At 35.0% G+C, this 23,429-nt stretch overlaps 1 protein-coding gene across 4 annotated transcripts in view; it reads left to right on the forward strand.

The window, feature by feature from the left end:
* The window catches only part of LNPK (lunapark, ER junction formation factor), a 73,964-nt gene that overhangs the window by 14,427 nt on the left and 36,108 nt on the right, over positions 1 to 23,429 (forward strand). For all 4 annotated transcript variants that reach the window (XM_047872354.1, XM_047872352.1, XM_047872355.1 and 1 more), the window contains 4 exons: positions 7,063 to 7,121; positions 15,315 to 15,355; positions 22,353 to 22,436; positions 22,519 to 22,570. In XM_047872354.1, the coding sequence (XP_047728310.1) occupies positions 7,063 to 7,121; positions 15,315 to 15,355; positions 22,353 to 22,436; positions 22,519 to 22,570 (236 nt within the window). The remainder of the gene's footprint in view (positions 1 to 7,062; positions 7,122 to 15,314; positions 15,356 to 22,352; positions 22,437 to 22,518; positions 22,571 to 23,429) is intronic.

Below are 23,429 nucleotides of genomic sequence, written 5' to 3' on the forward strand. Positions count from 1 at the left end.
GCCAGATGTGGGGCTCCAACTCATGAACCCTGAGATCATGACCTGAGCTGAAGTCCTCCCAACTGAGCCAGCCTGGTGCTCCATAATTTGTAGCCTTTTGAAGAAAGTTTAACATTTCTTTCATGGTGATCTTATGAGAATACAAAGTATCTCTATACTTTGGAATCAACTATAGTTGGCTCTTAAAGGAGAAGGTTTCTGTGAACATCTGTTGATGTTTACTCAAGGATAGTCTTTACTAGGAGGTTTTGGTAGGTAAGAAATCATTTTGCAAGCATCCCTTTTGCAATTGATAGATATTTGAATATTGATAGTTATTCACTTGGTAGATTTTTGTATTTAAAGAATTATGTACAGAGACATAATTAAGAGATCTTACTCTTTAATGGGAAGATTTAGTATTGTTATGAGATCAGTTGTCCCTAAATTAATCTAAAAATGTGTGATCACATTAAAAATACCAACAGTACTTTATTTTTTTAATTTTTTTTTAACGTTTATTTTTTAAAAAAAAAAATTTTTTTTTCAACGTTTATTTATTTTTTGGGACAGAGAGAGACAGAGCATGAACGGGGGAGGGGCAGAGAGAGAGGGAGACACAGAATCGGAAACAGGCTCCAGGCTCCGAACCATCAGCCCAGAGCCTGACGCGGGGCTCGAACTCACAGACCGCGAGATCGTGACCTGGCTGAAGTCGGACGCTTAACCGACTGCGCCACCCAGGCGCCCCTTTAACGTTTATTTTTGAGACAGAGAGAGACAGAGCATGAACGGGGGAGGGTCAGAGAGAGGGAGACACAGAATCTGAAGCAGGCTCCAGGCTCTGAGCTGTCAGCACAGAGCCCAACGCGGGGCTCGAACTCATGGACCGCGAGATAATGACCTGAGCCAAAGTCGGCTGCTCAACCGACTGAGCCACCCAGGCGCCCCACCAACAGTACTTTAAAGGTCTTGGCACACTCATTCCATACTTTTGAATGGAAAAATAAACACATAGAATAGTCCTGATAATTCTAAAAAAGGAGAGGAATGAGAAGCAGAGGTCTACCAGGCATCAGATGTATTATAAAACTTCATTGATTAAAGGTTTGCTATAGTGTATAAATAAATAGTATATACATTAATTAAAAGTTTTTACTTATTTTTAAAGTTTTTTAAATTATTTATTTATTTTTATTTTAGAGAGAGAGCACTAGCAGGGGAGAGGGGCAGAGTGAGAGAGAGAGAGAGAGAAAGTGTGCAAGCAGGTCCCATGCATCCTTTACCCAGACTTCCCCAGTGGTAACATCTTGTATGAGTACAGTAAAATATCACAACCAGGAAACTGACATTGATTCAATTCACAGAGCCTATCAGATTTTGCCAGTTTTACATGCACTCTTTTGTGTGTGTTTTACATTTCTATGTAGTTTTATCATGTGTAGCTTCATGTCCCTGCCCCACAATTCAGATCCAGAATGGTTCTAAAACCACAAAGCTGGGAGCACTTGGCTGGCTCAATTGGTGGAGCATGTGGCTGTTGATCTCAGGGTTGTGAGTTCGAGCCCCATGTTGGGTGTAGAGATTACTTAAATAAATAAATTGAAAAAAAAAAAAACAAGACCATGAGGCTCCTTTTTGCTACCCCTTTGTAGTCATACCAACTCTCCTCTACCTGCCTCCTTCTTAATCCTTGCCACCCACTAATCTGTGTTATATCTCTATAATTTTGTTATTTCCAGAATTATAAAATGAGATCATGTAGCATATAACCTTTTGAAACTGGCCTTTTTCTTTTTTATCTAGCATATTCTTGAGATCCATTCAAGATGTTAAGTGTATCAATGGTTTCTTTTTTATTGTTGAGTTGTATTCCATGGTAATGACATACCACGGTTGTTTATCCATACACTTGTTGAGGGACATTTGGGTAGCTTCCAGTTTTTTGCTATTACAAGTAAAGCTTCTATGAACATTTGTATATAGGCATTAGAACATAAGTTTTCATTTCTTTGGGGTATATGTCCAAGAGTGTAATTTCTGAGGCATATGGTAAATACATGTTTAGTTTTATAAGAAACTGATAAATGTTTTTTCAGAGGAGATGTACCATTTTACATTTCCACTGGTTACATATAAATGATCTAGTTTCGGGTGATAGGCATTGAGGAGGGAACTTGTTGGGATGAGCACTAGGTGTTGTATGTAAGCCAATTGGACAATAAATTATATTAAAAAATGATCTAGTTTCTCTGCATCTTTGCCAGCATTTCATATTTCACTATTTTCTATTCTGATCATTCTGATGGGTACGTAGTGATATTTCATTGTGGTTTTAATTCACATTTCACCAATGGCTAATGATGTCAAACTTCTTTTCATGTGTTTACTTGCCATTCATATCTCCTTTTCTGTGAAATATCTGTTCATGTCTTCTATTTTTCTGATTGGATTATTAGTCTTTGTGCTGTTGAGTTCTGAGAATTCTTTATTTTTTTTTAATATTTATTCATTTTTGAGGAACAGAGAGAGAGAGAGCGTGCGCGCGAGCAAGCACGTGCATGGGGGAGGGGCATAGAAAGAAAAGGAGACACAGGAGCCAAAGCAGGCCCTAGGCTCTGAGCTGTCAGCACAGAGCTGGATGCGGGGCTCGAACCAGGCTCATGAACCGCGAGATCTTGACCTGAGTTGAAGTCCGACGCCTAACTGACTGAGCCACCCAGGCACCCCGAGAATTCTTTATATATTGTAGATATAAGTTATTTGTTGGACATATGGTTTGCAAATATTTTTTCCCAGTCTGTAGTTTGTCTTTTTGTTCTCTTAATAGGGTTTTTGCAGAGTAAAATTTATTAATTTTTCTTTTTATGGGTTGTGCTTTTGTTATCAAGAACCCTTCCCTGGCTATAGATTCTGAAGATTTTCTTATTTATTTTTTTTCTATGTTTTTTTTCTTCTAACATTTCACATTTAAGTTCATAAGTCATTTTGAGTTAATTTTTATATGAGGTGTGAGGTTCATGTTGAGATTCTTTTCTTCTTTCTTTCATTTTGCACATGGGTGCTCAGTTGCTCTAGCCCCTTTTTGTTGGAAAGGAATTGCATCATATTTAACACTATGAAATGATCTTTTTCTGGTTTAAGCCTTTTTTGGGGGGGTCTTGAATTCAACCTTGTGGGGTATTAAGATACAACTCTTGTATTGTTTGTATTTGCCTAGTATACTTTTGCTTTGTTTTATTATCTTCAGCTTTCAAAAACTCTTAATTTTCGATTTTAGTTTATGTTATGGAGTTGGGTTTTGTTTTTATGCTCCAGTCTGAAAGTCTTTTGCTCTGGTGAGTTTAGCTCATTTACATTTATTAAGAGGAAAGATGTTGGCCTAGGTTTTGAAACATAACTTTGTATTTTGCTTTTGTGTTTTTTTTAACTTAAAAATAAATTTCTAACTATGTGGTATGTTTATTTTTGCCCAGTTATTTGTAGAAGGTTGTATGAGTATGGGGGCATGTCCTCCTACATTCCAGGCTATCTAGAATTTTCGTTACGATCCAGGATTTAATGTGCTAATTTGCTCAGCTTTTATTTTTCCCAGCCAATAGGGTTAGGCAACTGTATATTTTTTCCTAATACAAAACTTCTTTTCTACCCTGCTGCCATAGAAACAAAGTTCTTTGTAAACAGGGCACTTCTAATTTTTTTTTTCTTTTAACATTTATTCATTTTTGAGAGACACAGTGTGAGCAGTGGAGGGACAGAGAGAGAGGAAGACACAGAATCTGAAGCAGGCTCCAGGCTCTGAGCTGTCAGCACAGAGCCCAACACAGGGCTCGAACTGACAGACTGCGAGGTCATGACCTGAGCCAAAATCAAGAATCAGAGGCTTAACTGACTGCCTCTGTAAACAGGGCATTTCTGAATGATTTCTCTTTAAGCTCTCTGCCTTCTCTGTTTCACTGCTGGAGCCAGATGGAGGAGTTTCTGCCTATGTAGCATGCGTTTCTTACTCCTTTCTTTCTTTCTTTTTTGGAGAGAGTGTGTAAGTGGGGAAGGGCAGAGAGAGAGAGGGAGAGAGAATCCCAACTGAGCCACCCAGGCGCTTCTATCTTATTCTTGTTATAAACATGGGGTTTAGGCTTTTCCACTTTGGGAAGTTTGTCTTGCTCCCTCTTTGTGAGATAAGCAGTTTTCCTTCTCAGCTTGCACTCTTAATCTTCACGATCTCCATGGCTTTTGGGAGTTGGATTTAGCTATATCTTAATTTTACCAGATCAAGAATTTGTGTGTTTTCTTTAAAAATTTTTAAATGTTTATTTATTTTTGAAGGAAAGAGAGACAGTGAGCAGGGGAGAGGCAGATAGAGAGGGAGACTCAGAATCCAAAATGGGTTCCAGGCTCTGAGCTGTCAGCACAGAGCCGGACATGGAGCTCAAACCCACAAACCACGAGATCATGACCTGAGATAAAGTCGGACACTTAACTGACTGAGCTACCCAGGCGCCCCAAGAATTTGTGTTTTATTCTCCTTGTTGTTTGGAGTATTTCTTTTTTTTTTTTAAATTTTTTTTTTTCAACGTTTATTTATTTTTGGGACAGAGAGAGACAGAGCATGAACGGGGGAGGGGCAGAGAGAGAGGGAGACACAGAATCGGAAACAGGCTCCAGGCTCTGAGCCATAAGCCCAGAGCCCGACGCGGGGCTCGAACTCGCGGACCTCGAGATCGTGACCTGGCTGAAGTCGGACGCTTAACCGACTGCGCCACCCAGGCGCCCCTGTTTGGAGTATTTCTAAGGAGAGAAGAGGGAAAGGGAAATTATGCCACTATTCTCTAAGTAGGCGTCAGTAGTAATAAATCTTTAGTATCATCACAAAATATGTTGCTTTGTTTTCATAAGTTGTATCTAATTATTAGGAGAGCAAAAACCTTTATTGTTTTATAGATTTTTGAAGTACCTTATTGTTTTCCCTAAATTTCATTTAAAAAATACAAAATAATTTCATTTAATTTAGCCTTAAAGGTAAACTATGTTTTCTACCTTTTCAAGTCTTGAAGGAAATGTATTGTTTGATAGTTCATTTTCTCCAGCAATAGTTCTGACAAAAACCAAAAGGAGAATCTATGGTCCACAAAGGGGGATTACTCAGTTTTATTTTGAGGTAAAGAAATACATTTCAATTCTTACAGTTTTTACACTTTGAAAATTATGTATGCTTTTTCAAAATACCCATTTAAGAAAATTTACTGATTTCTTCAGAATTCTGTCACTATCTCTGCCATTCCTTGTCCTGTGTTCTGTTTTCCTATCCTTTTTTTTTCCCTATATCATCTCTCTGCTGGCACTGTTTCAGTGGGTTTGTAATGGAGAAATAGTATGAGAGTTTTCTGTTGTAGAATACTTGAAGATTGTGAAAAGTACGTTTAACTTCTCCTCTTCCTCCCCTTCCCTTCCCTTCCCTTCCCTTCCCTTCCCTTCCCTTCCCTTCCCTTCCTTTCCCTTCCCTTCCCTTCCCTTCTCCTTTCCCTTCTCCTTTCCCTTCTCCTCTCCCTTCATTTTTATGATATAAACAACTACCCAAGTATGAAAAAAAAAGACACCGAGCATTGTCAATAATGTCTTTTTTCGTACTTACGTAGTTGTCTGTATCATAAAAATGAACCAGCACAATATAACAAGCATGTATTGGTTATCTATTGCAGTGATAAATTTTCTTAGAACTTAGTAGCCTAAAACTACAAATGTTTATTATCTCTCACAGTTCCTGAGGGGTAGGGATGTGGGAGCAGATTACTTGGGTGGTTCTAGCTCGGGGTCTTTATTCATGTATAAATTGCAGTTAAGCTGTTGGCTGGAGCTGCAGTTACCTCAAGGCTTAACTAAGGCTGGAAAATTTACTTCTAAGCTCAACACACGTAGTTGTTGGCAGGCCTCATCTCTTTGCTGGCTATTTGCCACAGACCTCTATTTTTTGCCACATGGGCCTTTCCGTAGAGTTCCCTGAATTTCCTCATATCATACCAGCTGGCTTCTCTTAGAGCAAGTAATCCAAGAGAGAGAAAGATGGGGAGTGGAAGAGGAGGCCTAACGTGGAAGCTGCAGTCCTTTATAACCTAATCTTGAAGTGACATACTGTCACTTCCACCATATTCTATTAGTTACACAGAACAACACCGGTCAGAGAGGACTACATAAAGGTGTGGCTACCAGGAGACAGGGTTCACTGGTGACTTACCTTGCAGGCGAACTCCAAGGAATAGCAATGATCTATTTCAGAGTGAAGAGGTCATGTAAATCCAGATACAATGTATTTTTTTTATGAAATTGTGAATAATGTTTATATGCTTATTCTGCCATGTTCCATGGAGAAAGAGGTATTTTGCTATATTTACATTGAATTTAAGAGATGATCTTAGCAAGTTTGTGATTAGTATCATTCTTTGATTCTCTTTTAATATCATCTGAGGTCTTATTCTAATGTAAGTCCTAAAGAATTCTCCTCAAAAATCTTTGAAAGGAGGTGTCTAGCCAAGTTTACTTATCAAATATTTATTTGAAGGTAAGTTTTCTTTTTCTTTCAGATAGCTTATTCTGTTTAGTAGAGAAGATCCTTCCAGTGTGAAATAATAGAGGAGGAGTAACAACTTACATTTGTACAGTGTGCTGGAGTTGTAAAACGTGCTTTTCCCTCAGTACCTGGGAATGGACAAATTTTGGGGGTTGATACTTACTTAAGAAGAAGAAATCTATAATTTGTTTTCTTTTGGGGACTTCATAAACCTCTTTGAGAATGATGAACACAATGGTCTCTCCAGAGGGATACACTTGTGCACACAAAGGTAATTTCACAATTTTGGGGCATCCTCAGAAAGTGCATGGATTTTAGGTTGAGAACTCCTTCTTTGAAAGCAGAGGTAGACCTTTGATGGTCTCTGAAAGAAAGGAGTACTTTCTGATTTTCAAAATAGAAAGGGAAGCAATATACTGAACTCTAATTGGAAATGTATATTTCTTTTCATTGTATAAGGCTTTTAATTTACTTATCCTAATGATGGTTTTTCTTTCTGAATTTTGCTTCCTCCGTAGCATCTGGAGCATAAGAACAGTACTTATTTTCTTCTTTTCCAAGAGAACAGAAAGAAATAGTAAGTTTAATTTCTATATTTTTATAAATACATTACAAAAAAACTCTATCTTCTAGTGCATTGGTTTCTAATTGAATGGCAGGTTGTGAAATGTATATTGAAATGACAGTGTGGTAAATATTGAAGAGTTGTTTACTATCAAGCATTTTGTATGATCAACGTTGTTCTGTTTTTTTCATTTGTGTTATTTTTGTCTTTTTCATTTTGAATATTTTTTATGCAAATAATTTCTTTCTTTAAATCAAGAGAAATTATTACTTGTTAATTTTTATACAAAACTTTTGTCGCATCATTCTCTTTAAAAATTTTTTTTTATTATTATTATGTTTACGTATTTTGGGAGAGAGAGAGAGAGAGAGAGAGTGTGAGTGGGGGAGGGACAGAGAGAGAGGGAGACACAGAATCCAAAGCAAGGCTCCAGGCTCTGAGCTGTCAGCACAGAGCCCGACGCGGGGCTCCAACCTATGAGTGTGAGATCATGACTAGATTCGAAGTTGGACACTCAACCGACTGAGCCACCCAGGCGCCCCTGCACCATTCTCTTTAACCTCACAGCTCCTAGGCTTTGCTTTTATGGAAACTGCAACTTATGGTAATATTTCCTTCTGTAATCTGTCTGTGTACAGATTTTAAAGATTTTCCAGTCTTAAAAATATGAGTTATAGGGGCGCCTGGGTGGCGCAGTCGGTTAAGCGTCCGACTTCAGCCAGGTCACGATCTCGCGGTCCGTGAGTTCGAGCCCCGCGTCGGGCTCTGGGCTGATGGCTCGGAGCCTGGAGCCTGTTTCCGATTCTGTGTCTCCCCCTCTCTCTGCCCCTCCCCCGTTCATGCTCTGTCTCTCTCTGTCCCAAAAATAAATAAACGTTGAAAAAAAAAAATTTAAAAAAAAAAAAAAAAAATATGAGTTATAAACAAAGATAGGCAAATTTTGTTATAAATGAACTTTATATGTGACTTCTTTTTTCTTGTTTTAACTTCTAATTTTGGGAAATTTCATATGCATAATTACCTATACAACAGTAGGGTGAATAATAAGTTCTCATATACCTGTCACACAACGTTAACAATCACCAATTGATGGTCAGTCTTGTGTCATTTTTACCTCCACCCACTTTTCTACCTACTGTATTATTTTGAAGTAGATCCCAGTTATATCTATCCATAATAGGCTTTAAAAATACATTATGTAATATATTATCATTCAGTAACATAATATTATATCTAAAAAATTTTTAATATCATAAAATATTAAATATGTTTTGTTTGACTCAAGATCCAAAGAAGATTCATACAGATATATGGCCCTCCTCACTTATGACTTCTCTTCAGCCCAGTTTAGGTTCTCTGGTCTAGTCTAGTGACCCTTCCTTGCAGATACCCTTGACTCCTTTGTCCCTCTTTCCCATCCTACTTGTCTGGCAAAAACTGCACCTTGTTTAAATACAATAATATGCTTAATCTATGACTGGCAAAAACTTCGATATGCTTAATCTATCCCTGCATCAGAAAAGCTAAACTTATTTAAATATGTATTCAGTACTGCTACACAGTCCTATTTTATAGTTCCCTAGAAAATTCACTTTTTTCTCTTTGAGAGCATTTTTTGAGATTGTATTTCTCTTCAAATCACTAATACCTGCCTCTCTGCAAAAAAACAAAAATCAAATCAAAATAAAGCCAACCAATCAACCAACCAAATAAAAATTCAAAATCTACAAACAAACAAAATCCCACAAAATCCACCTGGCCACTCTCACGTGATAGTCTCACTTTATGGAGAAAATAGATGTGAACAGAGGAGAGCTGCCTCTACTACCAAATGTATCAAGTTGGCTTCATCTGTTTCTCCTTCAGTTATGTTGTCATCCTTCAGTGGTAGTCTGGAAGACTGAGTGTGATCCCATTTATGGTTAAGCCCTCCGTTTATGTTTTGGGTTCTAGATACTCTGGCCATCTCGAGAACTTTGCGCTTGCCGTTATCTCTTCTTGCAGTTATCCTCTTCTGCATTATCTGTTGCTGTTGGATTGTCTCTATTGGTGTATCATCCTGCCTCCATACAGTCAGCTGGAGGGGAAAACCCTATCCTGACCCCATACTCCCTTTAATCTACCATGCATTCCTGTCTCTCCTTCAAAGTCTTAATCATCTGTACCTCCACAATTATCTTGAATCTGACCACTTCTAACCTGCTTTACCACTACTACTGTCCTAATTCAGGTCATTATTATCTCCTACTTGTACCATTGCAATGGCTTCCTCACTAGTCTCTTTTTGAGGTACAGATCAGTTCTCTTGTCTTAAAATTCTCTGATGGCTGCCAGAGTAAATCTGAATTCTTTACCCCTACTTTCTGGCTTATGCCCCATTTCTCTGACTTCATCTCTCTCCACTCTTTTTTTTTTTTTTTCACTTTTGCTCCAGCCATCTTTTTGTCTTACAGACAAGTTTTAGTTCTCTGAACATCAGTTTCCTAATTTGTAAAATGGAAGCATGTATTAACAACATCATTAACATGAAATATTTGTTTTGGCAAGCTATTGTGAGTATTAAGAGAAACTATATGCCAAAGCATATGAAAATTGCAAAGTGTTATATACATGTGGACTGATGACACTGGTTATTCTTTTCCATTCCTTATTCTTTTTTATTTTTCTTGCCTTTTGAATTATTTTTGTCTGATTTAAGTGGGAACAGCAGATATCCTGCTTTTCCCAGTGGATTTTCAGTGGAAGAGCTTTTAATTTTTACCATTATAGATGATATTTGCTGTGGTTTTAAAAAATATTGATACTTTTTATCATATTAAGGAAATTAAGGTTATGGTGTTGTTTCCAGTGATATTTAGTAATATAGTAGATGCCAGGAGGACAAGAAGAAGTCTAAAACAAATATGTTCTCTGACTTCATGGAACTAACAAACTAGTGAAAAATATAAGAAAACTTATTTTAAAAGAGTGGTTGGAAACTCTTCTCTAAGGAAATTAAATACGTGAATATTTTATCTTACAAATAGGCACACCAGGACATGGTTATTATATAAAGGGGTTGGTTTAAAAATTTATTTCATGGATCCTTTTATTTAAAAAGAGTTACTGTGGGCACCTGGGTGGCTCAGTCAGTTGAGCAGCCAACTTTGGCTCAGGTCATGATCTCACAGTTCGTGAGTTTGAGCCCCACGTTGGGCTCTGTGCTGACAGCTCAGAGCCTGGAGCCTGCTTTGGATTCTGTGTCTCCCTCTCTCTGCCCCTCCCCCACTCATGCTCTGTCTCTGTCTCTCAAAAATAAATAAAGATTAAAAAAATAAATAGAAGGAATTACTGTACATTTGAATAGGTATTACATGTACATTTAAAATAGACTTCATAAAAGATTGTCTTGCAATCCTGCACATATTTTTTTTTAGCATAAAATCACTTATAATATTTATTTTTTTAAGCCTGAAGCTATTGATTGTGTCTTTGCCTTTTACTCTCTTTAGTTTTATTTCTTTTGTTATATACCTAGTATAGAATAAGTGTTGGCAAACCGTAGCCTGTGGGTCAAGTCCTGCTTACCACCTGTACAGGTCATGATCTAAGAATGATTTTAGCAGTTTTAAATCATTGAAAAATTCAAAAGAATAATATGTAGTGATATTACATTTATATGAAATCCAAATTTGTTTTTATTAAAGCAAAACGCTGTCCATTCATTTCCATGTTGTCTGTAGCTGCTTTCATTCAGAGTTAAGTAGTTGTGACAGAGTGTATGTGGTACTCAGTACTTCAGACTGTTACAGGATGTACAACAAATCACACTGACACAGTTATAACTCGACATTTCAAGTGCCATATGTATTGTGAAAGTTTTCTTTTTATTAAATTATCAATGCATACTCATCATATAAAAACAGTAAGAGAAGATTGGACTTTGAATGTTGCATTTTTAGGGCATAGTGGACTGTGGATTATTTTGTTATCAAACTGCAAAGCATTGTGTTTATTACTCAATGACATTATAACTGTGCTAAAAGAATACAAATAGACATTGACATTACCATACTGATTACTCATTATGATATTCCCAATTCAGAGAAAAGCAATGGTCAGAAAAATTGGAACATTTAAAACGGAATATATCATCAGAGCTGAATTTCTTCATAAAAATAAAAAGTGAAAATGAAGCTTCAACCAAATAAGTTTCTGAGTGGCTTATTAGTGAAGCAGAGAAAGCCATTTACCAATGGTGAATTAATGAAATTGTGTTTGATTGCAGCAGCTGAAGAAATGTGTTCAGAGAAAGTATACTTTTTTAATTAGTAAGTAGCCTTTTGACAAGAACAATCGCTTGAAGAATTGAGAATATCGGAAGCAAGATAGTTAATTTAAAAACATGGCAAATGATTTCAAGTGATCTTCCAGTTGGCTCTGATACTGCTCAGTTGTAGTTTATTTGAGGAGTCAGTACTGAGGTTGAAGTAACTGAATTAACTTCTGTGACAAGTCTGTGTGAAACAACTTCAGGACAAAATATTTTTAAAGTTAAAAAACTACCAATTCAGTAGGACCTGAAGTGGAATCTGCCGAGATGTATTATAATATTGGTGGTAAAATATTTCCAAAGACGACATACAGATGACCCGCAGACAAATGAAAAGGTGCTCAACGTCAGGGAAACACAAATCAAAACCACAATGAGATATCACTTCACACCAGTCAGAATGACTAGTATCAAAAGGATAAGAAACAAGCTTTGGCAAGGACGTGGAGAAAAAGGAACCCTTGTGCACTATTGGTGGGAATGAAAATTGGCACAACTACTTAGAGAATAGTATGGAGGTTCTTCACAAAATTAAAAACAGAAATACCGTATGATCTAATAATTTCATTATTATTCTTTCTTTCTTTCTTTCTTTCTTTCCTTTCTTTTCCTTCCTTCCTTCCTTCCTTCCTTCCTTTCTTTATTTCATTATTATTTATTATTATTTCAATAATTTCATTATTTACCCAGAGAAAATGAAGACCCTAACTTAAAAAAGTATATGTACTCCTATGTTTATCTGTTTATTGCAAGATTATTTACAATAGCTACAGAAGCAACCTAAGTGTTCATCAATAGACAAATGGATAAGGAAAATGTGGTGTGTGTGTGTGTGTGTGTGTGTGTGTGTGTGTGTGTGTGTAGATATACAATGGAATATTACATAGCCATAAAAAGGCCATTTGAGACAACATGGATGGTCTTAGAGGGTATTATGCTAAGTGCTAAGTGAAACAAGTCAGACTGAGAAGGACAAAAAACATGATTCCACTCATAAATGGAATCTAAAAAATATGAATAAACAAAAAGCAGAATCAGACCTATAAATATAGAGAACAAATTGATGGTTGCCAGAGGAGAGGGGGGTGGGGGATTGAGAAAAAATGGGTGAAGAGGGGAGGGAAATATAGGCCTCTAGTTATGGAATGAGTAGGTCATGGTATTAAAAGGCACAGCATACAATCAATGATACTGTAATAGCGATATAATGGGACAGATGATAGCTATACTTGTGGTGAATAGCCTAACATATAAACTTGTCAAATCACTAAGTTGTACACCTGAAACTAGTGTAACATTGTGTGTCAACTGTCCTAAAAAATATGTGTGAAGCAGAAAAAAGGGTTATTTGGATTAATTTACAAAACTTGTGAAACTGTAAGGTGTTTAAATTCTATGGTTATTCCTCTTGTTAGGCAATAGCAGATACTTTGCAGAGCATAGTTGAACCTATCATGTGTTATTAAATTAGTAGTGTCAATGGGGAACTTTATTCTCATGAACTTGAATATTGTCAGTTATGTGAACTTTAATCAGAAATAGAAGCTGAATATCTTAACCTGCCCAGCCCCACAGCACTTTGATGGCTCAGCAATGGTAAAGTTTTATGGTGGTATTTTGAGCTTAGGGCCTACACTGAAATATTTCTGCATGAGAAGAACCTTTTTCAACCACTGTGATGGAATGCTGACTAATTTGGAAAATTAGCTTTTGCTGCAGAGTTGATAATGGTTCTTAATGAATTATACCTAAGATTGCAAGACAAAACAGTCCTTATATGCAAAACCTATACTGATGTAAAACAGGTATCATTGTAATGACAAAAAGTAATTAAAAAAAAAAAGGCTATGACAAGTTAAAACAAGAAGCAAGATCTCCATTCCCACAGAAATTTGCAGCAGATATGTTATCTGATCTCGAACTATAGTTCCAGCAGTGTTTTCCATACCCCACTCAAGTAGAAAGGAAATTTCCATATTTCCTTTCCATTTAACTGTGCAGTTGAGGGGCTTCCACTTATCTTCAATTGGAAGTGATTCATTTCCAATGTTATGACAAGGTAAGGTAAATATCAATAGAAGAATTAAAGAATTCTACAAATCCCTTCCAAACAGTGAATATGCTCAATTAAATCATGAGCTTGTGGTTTGATTTCAATATTTAGCAGTACCTATCTGTTTGAAAAAACATTTTGAAAAATCAAGTATGTAAAATTTCATCACAAATCAACTTTAACATATTAACATTTGCAGTCAGTTTTGATAGGGAACACTGACTTCTTTTTTTCTTTTCAATTTTTGTTTAAATTCTAGTTACTGAACACAAGTGCAATATTGGTTTCTGGAATAGAATTCAGTGATTCATTACTCACATACAACACCCAGTGCTCATCACAAGTACCCTCCTTTTTTTTTTTCCCCAATAGAATTTATTGTCGAGTTGGCTAATATACAGTGTATACAGTGTGCTCTTGGTTTTGGGGTTAGATTCCCGTGATTCACCGCTTACATACAACACCCAGTGCTCATCCCAACAAGTGCCCTCCTCAGTGCCCATCACCCATTTTCCCCTCTCCCTTCTCCCCCAGCCCCCATCATCCCTCAGTTTGTTCTCTGTATTTAAGAGTCTCTTATGGTTTGCCTGTTTATAACTATTTTTTTCCCCCATCCTTTCCCCCATGGTCTTCTGTTAAGTTTCTCAAGATTCACATATGAGTGAAAACATGATATCTGTCTTTCTCTGACTGACTTACTTCACTTAACATAATACCTTCCAGTTCCATCCATGTTGCTGCAAATGGCAGGGTTTCATTCTTTCTCATTGCCAAGTAGTATTCCATTGTACGTATAAATCACATCTTCTTTATTCATTTATCAGTTGATGGACATTTAGGCTATTTTCATAATTTGGCTATTACAACAAGTGCCCTCATAATACCCATCACCCATCTAGCTCATCCCCCACTCTCCTCTTTCCATCAACCGTCAGTTTGTTCTCTTTGAGTCTCTTATGGTTTGTTTCCCTCTCTACCTTTTCTCCCCCACTCATATGTTCATCTGTTTTGTTTAGGGAACACTAATTTTGAACCTCAATTAAGTGAAATGTTATCTCCCCACCCAAAAGAAAATAATTCAGTTTTTTTCATTGTTAGACCTATGTTACCAAAAAATTAAACTCAATTATTGTATTTGAATTTTATCAATAAGGATTTGTGGATGTTTGTTTTTTCTTATGCCTTAAACGTGCTGACTCAATTTTGCCTTTTGGCCTGTAATGCCTAAAATATTTACTGTCTAGTCCTTTGTAGAAAAGGTTTGCTGACTTCTGGGTTAAGGGATAAATATTTGGCTTGGTCTTAACTAACTGTAGATGACTATTCTCTTTAAAGATGTTAACAGACTTCTTTTTCCCCTTTAGTAATAATAAGTCTGCTAGCATATTAAAAACTAAAATATTTTGGGGAAATTGTAGTAAAATCTTTTTATAAGTTTGTATTTGAATTTTTACGTAAATAATATACTTTGATTTGGGTATTCAGATGCTTGCTACCCCAGAACTTCGATGAAGAAATAATAATTTTATTATAAATTTAATTAAAAATCAAGAATATTTATTTAAATTCTATTTGGTAAAATGTTTAAATCTTTTTAAGTTTTGAAAGGTGTTTTATTCCATGTAAAGTTGATTTTTCTCTGATTGTAAATATATAGGCAAAAATATGAAATACGTATGTGTAAAAATTGAGATAATCTTTATCTGTACGCATCAGTGAGAAATCCTAAAATGAGAAAGTATTCTTGTGGTTGCTTAATATATATCATTTGGCATGCTATTTTAAGATACCTAAGTATCTTAATATCTGACTTCGCTTTGATTTAAATCTTGTTTTCTAGATGAAGCATTGGATGATTTAAAATCCCAGAAGAAAAAAATAGTAAGTTATTTAAAATTAATTTATATAAAACAAATACATTAAGAATTGAATAAGTAATGTTTATCGATTATAAGTAATGACTCTCCAAGTAACAAGTATGCTTTTAGATAGCATTTTAATGCTGAAGCTAAATTATGTATAATTTTACTAGTTAATAATGATTGACAGGAAAAAGTAGTTACATGGACCTTTTTGATTCTGAGAATCTATGTCAGTTGGAAGCTGAAAAGCAAGTAAATGAATCATATTGGAGGCTTAAATGAGGCAGAAGGGTAAAAAGGTAGGTGTCCAGTTTGATTATTAGAGCCAAAAAAGGTCAGTTCTAGGTTTTTTGGACAGTTCTCAGGTATTCTGGCTGAAGAAAGGGGGAAGGAAAGAATTGTTTTTTCATTTTCTATCAGCAGCTCTGATCACATGGGTATCTCTTGTGGGGCCAGTTAGATGTGTCCTTCAGACATTTGGAAAGGGGGCTAAGCATAAGAGATGAAGGACCCTAGATATTTAGACGTTGATATAGCATAGTCTCTAATAAGTGAATTGAACTTGGTGTTTGACTTGAATTTATATATACTTTTTTGTATAATTATTTTTGAAGTATGAAAATGATAATTGATAGCAATAGCATGTTATGTAGAAACTTATTTAATGAAATTTAATCAAATGCAAATGATCAATGTATTTTAGAGTAACATGTAATAAGTAACAATTATGTATGAAACTAATCAAAATTATGGAGGTTAAGATTAATGTCAAAAATTATTCTGTGAAGGTGCCTGGCTGACTTGGTTGGTACAGCATGTGACTTTTGATTTTGGGGTCATGAGTTCAAACCCCATGTTGGGCTTAGAGCTTACCTAAAAATTTTTTTTTCTGTGAATTGGTAATAAAAGTCTTGAGGGTTTTAAGTACTTGAAAAATAAAGGACCTTTAATTCTGAAAGGATTTCTTGTTTGAGCTGCTTCAGTGTTCTTTGAGTTATTTGTCAACATTGCATTGGCATTTTTAATGGTCCTGAAACATAGAAATATTGCCATTATATCTTATTGTATTTCTTGCGTTTCACGCATTATGGAACAGCCAGAAATTCAAAATGAGGAAATACTGATGTTTCTCAGTAATATACAAGTTGTGATATGATTGATTCGGTTTGCTGATGTGATAAAAAGAAGAGCTGATAGAGTTGACCAGAGCCAAACCCCACTTGTACCAAAATGGAGAAATTCTGATGAAAATAGAAAGTACAAGGAAGAAGACAAAAGAAAAAAGAAAAAAATAGAAAATTAAAAAAAATTTTTAAGTGATGAAGAGCTGACCCAGTGTCATTGGTATCATATGACCAGAAAGCAGAAACTTGGGGTAATCTTGGAGTAACAGCAGACTTGGAAAACTCTGTGAAAAGGCAAGCCAAGCTATTTGTTTCTTCTTTCATAGCCCTTGAAGGAATCACAACACAAATATACTTTACCTAGGTCTGACAGTTGGGAAATTCAGTTCAGGGTTCAACCTATATATATCTATATATATTTTTTAATGTCTATATGGTTCAAGAGGCGTCAATATTGCAGAATAGTTCAGTATGTCTTGTTTCTTGCAGTATGATTAAAGAAAAATAAGTTGGCTGCTCCAACTCATTAATTAGGGAACACAATTTGTATTGATTTGACTGTTATTTGTTATAATACTGTTGTTACTGGGAACTAGTCCCTGGCCTTTATTACTCAAGCCCTTAACAGAGCTGCTTTGCTTGAGTTGCATTACATTTTGTTTAGAACAATAGGTGTTAAGGGTGAGTTGGTAAGGAGCACAGTGCTTGCTCATGATTGTGCTGGTAATGAGAGGAAAAAGAAGGATACTACTTTTTTTTCAACGTTTATTTATTTTGAGAGACAGATTGAGTGTGCGCAAGCCTGTGCATGCATGCACAGGGAGGGGGCAGAGAGAGAGGGAGAGAGAATCCCAAGCAGGCTCTGCACTATCAGCATGGAGCCTGACATGGGGCTTGATTTCACAAACTGTGAGATCATGACCTAAATCGAAATCGAGAGGATGCTTAACCAACTGGGCTACCCAGGCACCCCTGAAGGGATACTACTTTTGAACAAAAGCTAACTGTAATAAAAACTGATCTTCTTCATTGATGTTTAAGTTTAAACCATACATTTATAGCTTTAAAAATACTTTTATTATTGAAATGCCTGTGGAAAAGTAACTTTTATCAGTGTAAAATTATCCAACTCCTGTCTCTCCTCTTTTAATAACAAAATGAATATAAACTGTATTTACTACTTGACATTTTATTAAAGGTGGTTTCCTTAGGGATGCATCTCTTTATTCTGAATAGATTTGTAATATAATTTATAAATTTGTATAAGTGTAATTTGTAACAATGAACATGAACTATCAATTGATTAAAAAGTTAAATTATTTAGGAAAATTAGTATCTTGACAGTTTTAAATCTAAGAATTTAATGTAAGTATTTACTTATTAAAATAAAGCTAGGAATTAATCTTTAATTATCTAAAAAACTCCCAAGTCTAGATACGTACATTTTGCTACTCAAAAAAAAAAAAATATATATAGCTTTAAAATTTATTGTTTAGTAGATAATCCCTCTGCATCCAAGAGCATCCCATCAAAACAGTTCAGAATCAGGATCCATCAAACACAAGTGTTGAAATTTAAGTGGCTTCATGAAAATGGTGTACTTTTTCAAGAACAGTATTTCTATGTGGTAATTCCTTTCTGGAATTCTCAGGAAATTTATGTTTTTCTAAATCCTGAGAAAAATCAGTTGAGAAATTAGGGACATGGGAGGGCGTGTTATAATTCCCCGAGTATTAAAACTTAACAATTAACTACAAATGTTACTGGTTCAAAGGAATCCACTAACGCCAGTTGAAAGAAAGAGTAAGAAATGCTGACATGCTGAGCTATAGGTTAATGTGGACATTTCTGGAAACAGGACAGGAGCATGTAGTAGAGAAGTACTATAAGCTAATTAATCAGTCTTGCTTTTGTGGCCATATTATGTTTTATGGGTCCCGTCTCTTGTTAATGTTGAGTTATTCTTGCAAATAGGTAATAATAGGCTTATACACGTAATATATTGTATATATAATCCTGTGAATGACATTCCATGAAATAAATTTTAGAAGCAAGATAAGTCCTTAAATTGGCACGTTTGGCATGTGATTCCGTATAGGGCTGTTGACCTCACTAGAAGTTTCAAATGTTATATTTTTATATTACCAGATAATGTTTGCTGCCATTTTTCAGTGTTTGAATATTCACTATATATTATATAAATTGATCTGTAGATCTTTGTAAATACTAAGAAATGCAGAGAGAAAAGATGTGACTGTTGTTGTGGAATACTCCTATATGAAATCAGAATATGATTTAAAATCTGAACTAGTAAAAACAATATTGATTTCAGCAGAATAACCAAAATCAGGGTAAGCAGACAGTATTTTCTTCATTGTAAAAAGATGAATTTAAACAATGCAACGTGTACCCTAGTGCTCTGAATTGAAGGTACTTTGGGGTACGCTCTTAATAATTTGACCAAAGTCAATGTAAAATGAAAGGAAATTTGCTGCATCTAGAATATTTTCCATGAAGCAAAGATAAAAAATATTAGATAGAGCTATTGATTTTTTGTGTGTTTTAAAATTTTATTTCATGAATGATATTTATTATTTTATTTTTTCACCTATTTATTTATTTATATCATTTATTGTCAAATTGGTTTCCATACAACACCCAGTGCTCATCCCAACAGGTGCCCTTCTCAATGCCCATCACCTACTTTCCTCTCTCCCCCACCCCCCATCCACCCTCAGTTTGTTCTCAGTATTTCAGAGTTTCTTATGGTTTGCCTCCTTCACTTTCTGTAACTACCCCCCCCCCCCCCCCGCCATGGTCTTCTGTTAAGTTTCTCAGGATCCACATATAAGTGAAAACATGGTATCTGTCTTGCTCTGCCTGACTTATTTCACTTAGCGTAATACTCTCCAGTTCCATCCACGTTGCTACAAATGGCCAGATTTCATTCTTTCATGAAGGATATTTTAAAATTCAAGTATTTGTAGGATTACCTTTTAAAATTAAAAATTTTTCTGACATTTGTGGTAATGTTTTCTTTTTAGTGTTGTCTGTGATGAAATGTGTATATCAAGTAGAAGTAATTTTTGCATGTTACTGAAATATATAATAATATCATTGATTCATAATAAATTATTATTTTTTTAAATAAAAGGTCTGAAACCTTTGGTATAATGTATCACAGAAAAGCAATTATATAATTTATTATTACTTAAAATATAAAAAATATTATGAATAATATAGGGTAATTTATATTTTAGGGAATTCTGAGAATCTGATTTTTCATTCTTGCATCTTGGGATTAATATGTTGGGTATTTGAAAACACTGTTTTCAGACCCATTCTGATTAATTGGGATATCACTAAAGATTATGTATTATTGTAATTGAGTACTGTTGTAGACTTTCTCCTACATTATTGTAATTACCTTCAAAAATATTTTTGAGAGAGAGAGCTAGAATGAGAGAATGGGGGAGGGGCAGAGAGAGAGAGAGAGAGAGAGAGAGAGAATCCCAAGCCTAACATAGGGCTTGACTCCATGAACCATGAGATCATGACCTGAGCCAAAACCAAGAGTCAGACGCTTAACTGACTGAGCCACCCAGGTGCCCCTAAAGTGCCTAATAGTAGTATGAAGAAAGTAGTAATGTATCTGCTTTACAAAAAGAGAAACTGAGGTCAGAAGACTTGCTCAAAGTCTTTCTGGGTAATTAAGAATGGATATGTGCTTTAACCCTGATTTTTTTTCGGACTTCAGAGTTTCAAGCTTATGTTTTTTTCACTGATCAGAATGTCTGTGTTTAAAATAAGTTGAATTCACTTAAAATGTTGTATGGATACATGTGTTAATTAAGATATTATGTGAGAGAGGCTCCTGGGTGGCTTAGTTGGTTGAGCTTCCGACTTCGGCTCAAGTCATGATCTTGCGGTTTGTGGGTTCAAGCCCCGCGTTGGGCCCTGTGCTGACAGCTCAGAGCCTGGAGCCTGCTTTAGATTCTGTGTCTCCCTCTCTCTCTTTCTGCACCCCCCCCCCCACTCTGACTGTCTCTCCTTCAAAAATAAATAAACATTAAAAAAAAATGTGAAAAATTTTTGTTAAAAGTGCAAAAGAGAGTGGATTTATGTCTTTTAGTGCTTTAAAAAATGATTTTATTGAAGATACTTTACATGAACATGGACATAAACATGAATACTGGCTGAATGATCAGCAGGAATTGCAATCATTTGGTGAAGTGTCATTTTGGTTTTGAGTTTTGTGTGTTGTTTTAAAGATCATGGTTGTATCTAATCTTCTTTTTAAGCCTAGAAATCATCTTAGTCTAGAACTGTGCTATCCAGATCAGTAGCCAGAGCTACATGTATCTTTTAAATGTACATTGTTTAAAATGTAATAAAACTACAATTCCATTCCTCATTTGCACAAGCAACGTTTTAAGTGCTCATTTGTCACATATGGCTTAGTGGTTACTGTATTGTGAAGATGTAAACCGTTTTCATCATCACGTAAAGTTCTATTGCCACAACATTATTAGTCTAAGACATCAAAAATTAATTTGTAGAGATCAGGGACTTAGTTCATTGATATTCCATGTGGATTCCATGTAGATTATGTTGATTTGGGGGCGTATAATATCTTTCTATCTCAATTCCTACTTTTTCCTCAACTCTCAGGTGATACTGCAAACCTTTCCTTTACATCAGAAAATTAAACTTGCTTGTTTTGAGAATTTATCATAATTTTGAAATAATTTGGAAAATTTTTAGTTTCACTGAACCAAGGTTAATAAATCATTCATGTAAGCATTTCGCTTCTTAAATGTTGAATTGAGTTTTTAATGAGGAATCCATTAACAACTGTTGGCAGCATTTTTTTTTAACTTGGTAAATGTGCTCTTGTGTTGAATTCTAAAATAAATGACCTTTGAAATAAATATGACATTTACTGAAATCTAAGTGGCTATAGTGGTCACTGAAAAGGAAAAGAAAACGTCCTATTCCAGTTTTTGCAAAAGCATTTTCTACTATACATTAGCTATTTGTCATAATATGACTGTCTTGTACTAAAATTAAACTTTCTTGATATTGGGCCATAACTGCTAAAATGATACTTTACTACTTATTGCTTTTTAAATTAAACCCTGTATTATGCCATAGAGTGACTTGAATGTATTGTAAATAAAGTGCTATAATAATGAACTGTTTTAATTACAGTCCCTAGTGTGAGTATAGAACTCAGTAAAGTTTTTATTTAAATTCTTACTATGTTTTTTTCCCTCTCAAGTTGTTTGGATCTAAGTAAAAAAGGAGGAGCTTCAGCTTTTAAAGTCATTTGAGCAAATTCCATGGCTGTTCTCCCAGTTAGTGAGTTTCACTGCATTTGCAGCAAGCTAATTGCTTCTGCTAATAAATAATCTAAAATCGATGCTGACAGCAGTTAATTGGCACAGAGATTTTATTTTGTAAAGCTCTTGGCTAACGACCTTCTTTAAATTAATAGCATTAAGTGCTATGAGGAAATAAATCTGAGGAATTGCCTGTCATTTGCTTGTCATGTCTAATAACTTCCAATAATGATGGCTGATAGATTTTTGCACATTCCATTATTGAAGTTGGTGCATGTAATTATTCTCCTCATTATATGTAAACAATTAGCAGTATTTGGTATTTCCTTCCAGTAAAGCTGTTAAATACAAGTAACATATTAGGGGTTAGAAGCCATTTTAAAATCTGGATTTTAATTATTTGAATGTAGGAAGTCTTTCATGCTATTTGGATATATTATGTGCTGTTTATTTTAAGCATTGTACTTGAACATTTTTAGAATAGGACATTTAAAAATAAGTAGTGTATATGTTTTGAAGTGTGACAATTTATGGAAATTTTTGTTTGTAGCTTGAAGAAGTCATGGAAAAAGAAACTTATAAAACGGCTAAATTAATTCTTGAAAGGTTTGACCCAGACTCAAAGAAAGCAAAGGTAAGGCTGTTATATCACTGCTATTTTATTATAAATAGTGCATTGTAATAGGTCACTGTAATAACATAACTGTAATTGACAGGAGTTTGAGCCGCCATCTGCTGGAGCAGCTGTAACTGCAAGACCTGGACAAGGTAAATAACTTTGTAGAAACTGCTGCTGCTGTTGGAAAGAACCATATTTATCCAAGTGAGTTCAAAAGTGTGATAGAGGTGTGTAAAAACTTGTGTAGAATGCTTTTATGTTGATTTATACTTGGTAGTGTGGGTTATGACTTGGAGTGGATGGCAATAAGTTTACTTCATTTTTATTTTACAGGAATATGTTGATAAATAAGTAAAGATGTTATCTTTTGAGATTAAATATATAATTGATTTTAAGCTTTTGAAATTTAAATAAGTCCATCAATATTTTGTTAAGTTTTTTCCCCCTTTCTTATAAGAATCTCTTAGGGGTGCCTGGGTGGCTCAGTCAGTTAGACATTGGACTCTTGATTTCGGCTCTCGTCGTGATCTCAAGGTTTGTGAGATCGATCCCTATGTTGGGCTCTGTGCTGACAGTAGGGAGCTTGCTTGGGATTCTGTTTCTCTCTCTTTCTCTGCCTGTCCCCTGTGCGTGCACTCTCTCTCACTCTCTCTGTCTCAAATAAATAAATATATATATATATATATATATATATATATATATATATATATAAAGAATCTCTTAGAATGCCTTATGAAAATTCTTACATTTTTATGATTTATTTTTGAGAAATTTAATGAACATTTTTGTCAAGCTTGAAGTTTCTTCTAAAAACTTTTATTTAGAAAGATAATAAAATAATTTAGAAAGTTTGAATTTCTAATAATTAAGAAAAAATAGAATTACTGCAATGTAAAACATAAACTCTTTCAAAAGTTGTGTTGTCAGATTATTAACGAAACCATCACTACTATTGTATTAAATATTACATAAAATTTAAAAAGTTACTATTTTAAGTGGCTACATAAA

Source organism: Prionailurus viverrinus, chromosome C1 (genome assembly GCF_022837055.1).
Source record: "Prionailurus viverrinus isolate Anna chromosome C1, UM_Priviv_1.0, whole genome shotgun sequence".
NCBI classification, from domain to species: domain Eukaryota; kingdom Metazoa; phylum Chordata; class Mammalia; order Carnivora; family Felidae; genus Prionailurus; species Prionailurus viverrinus.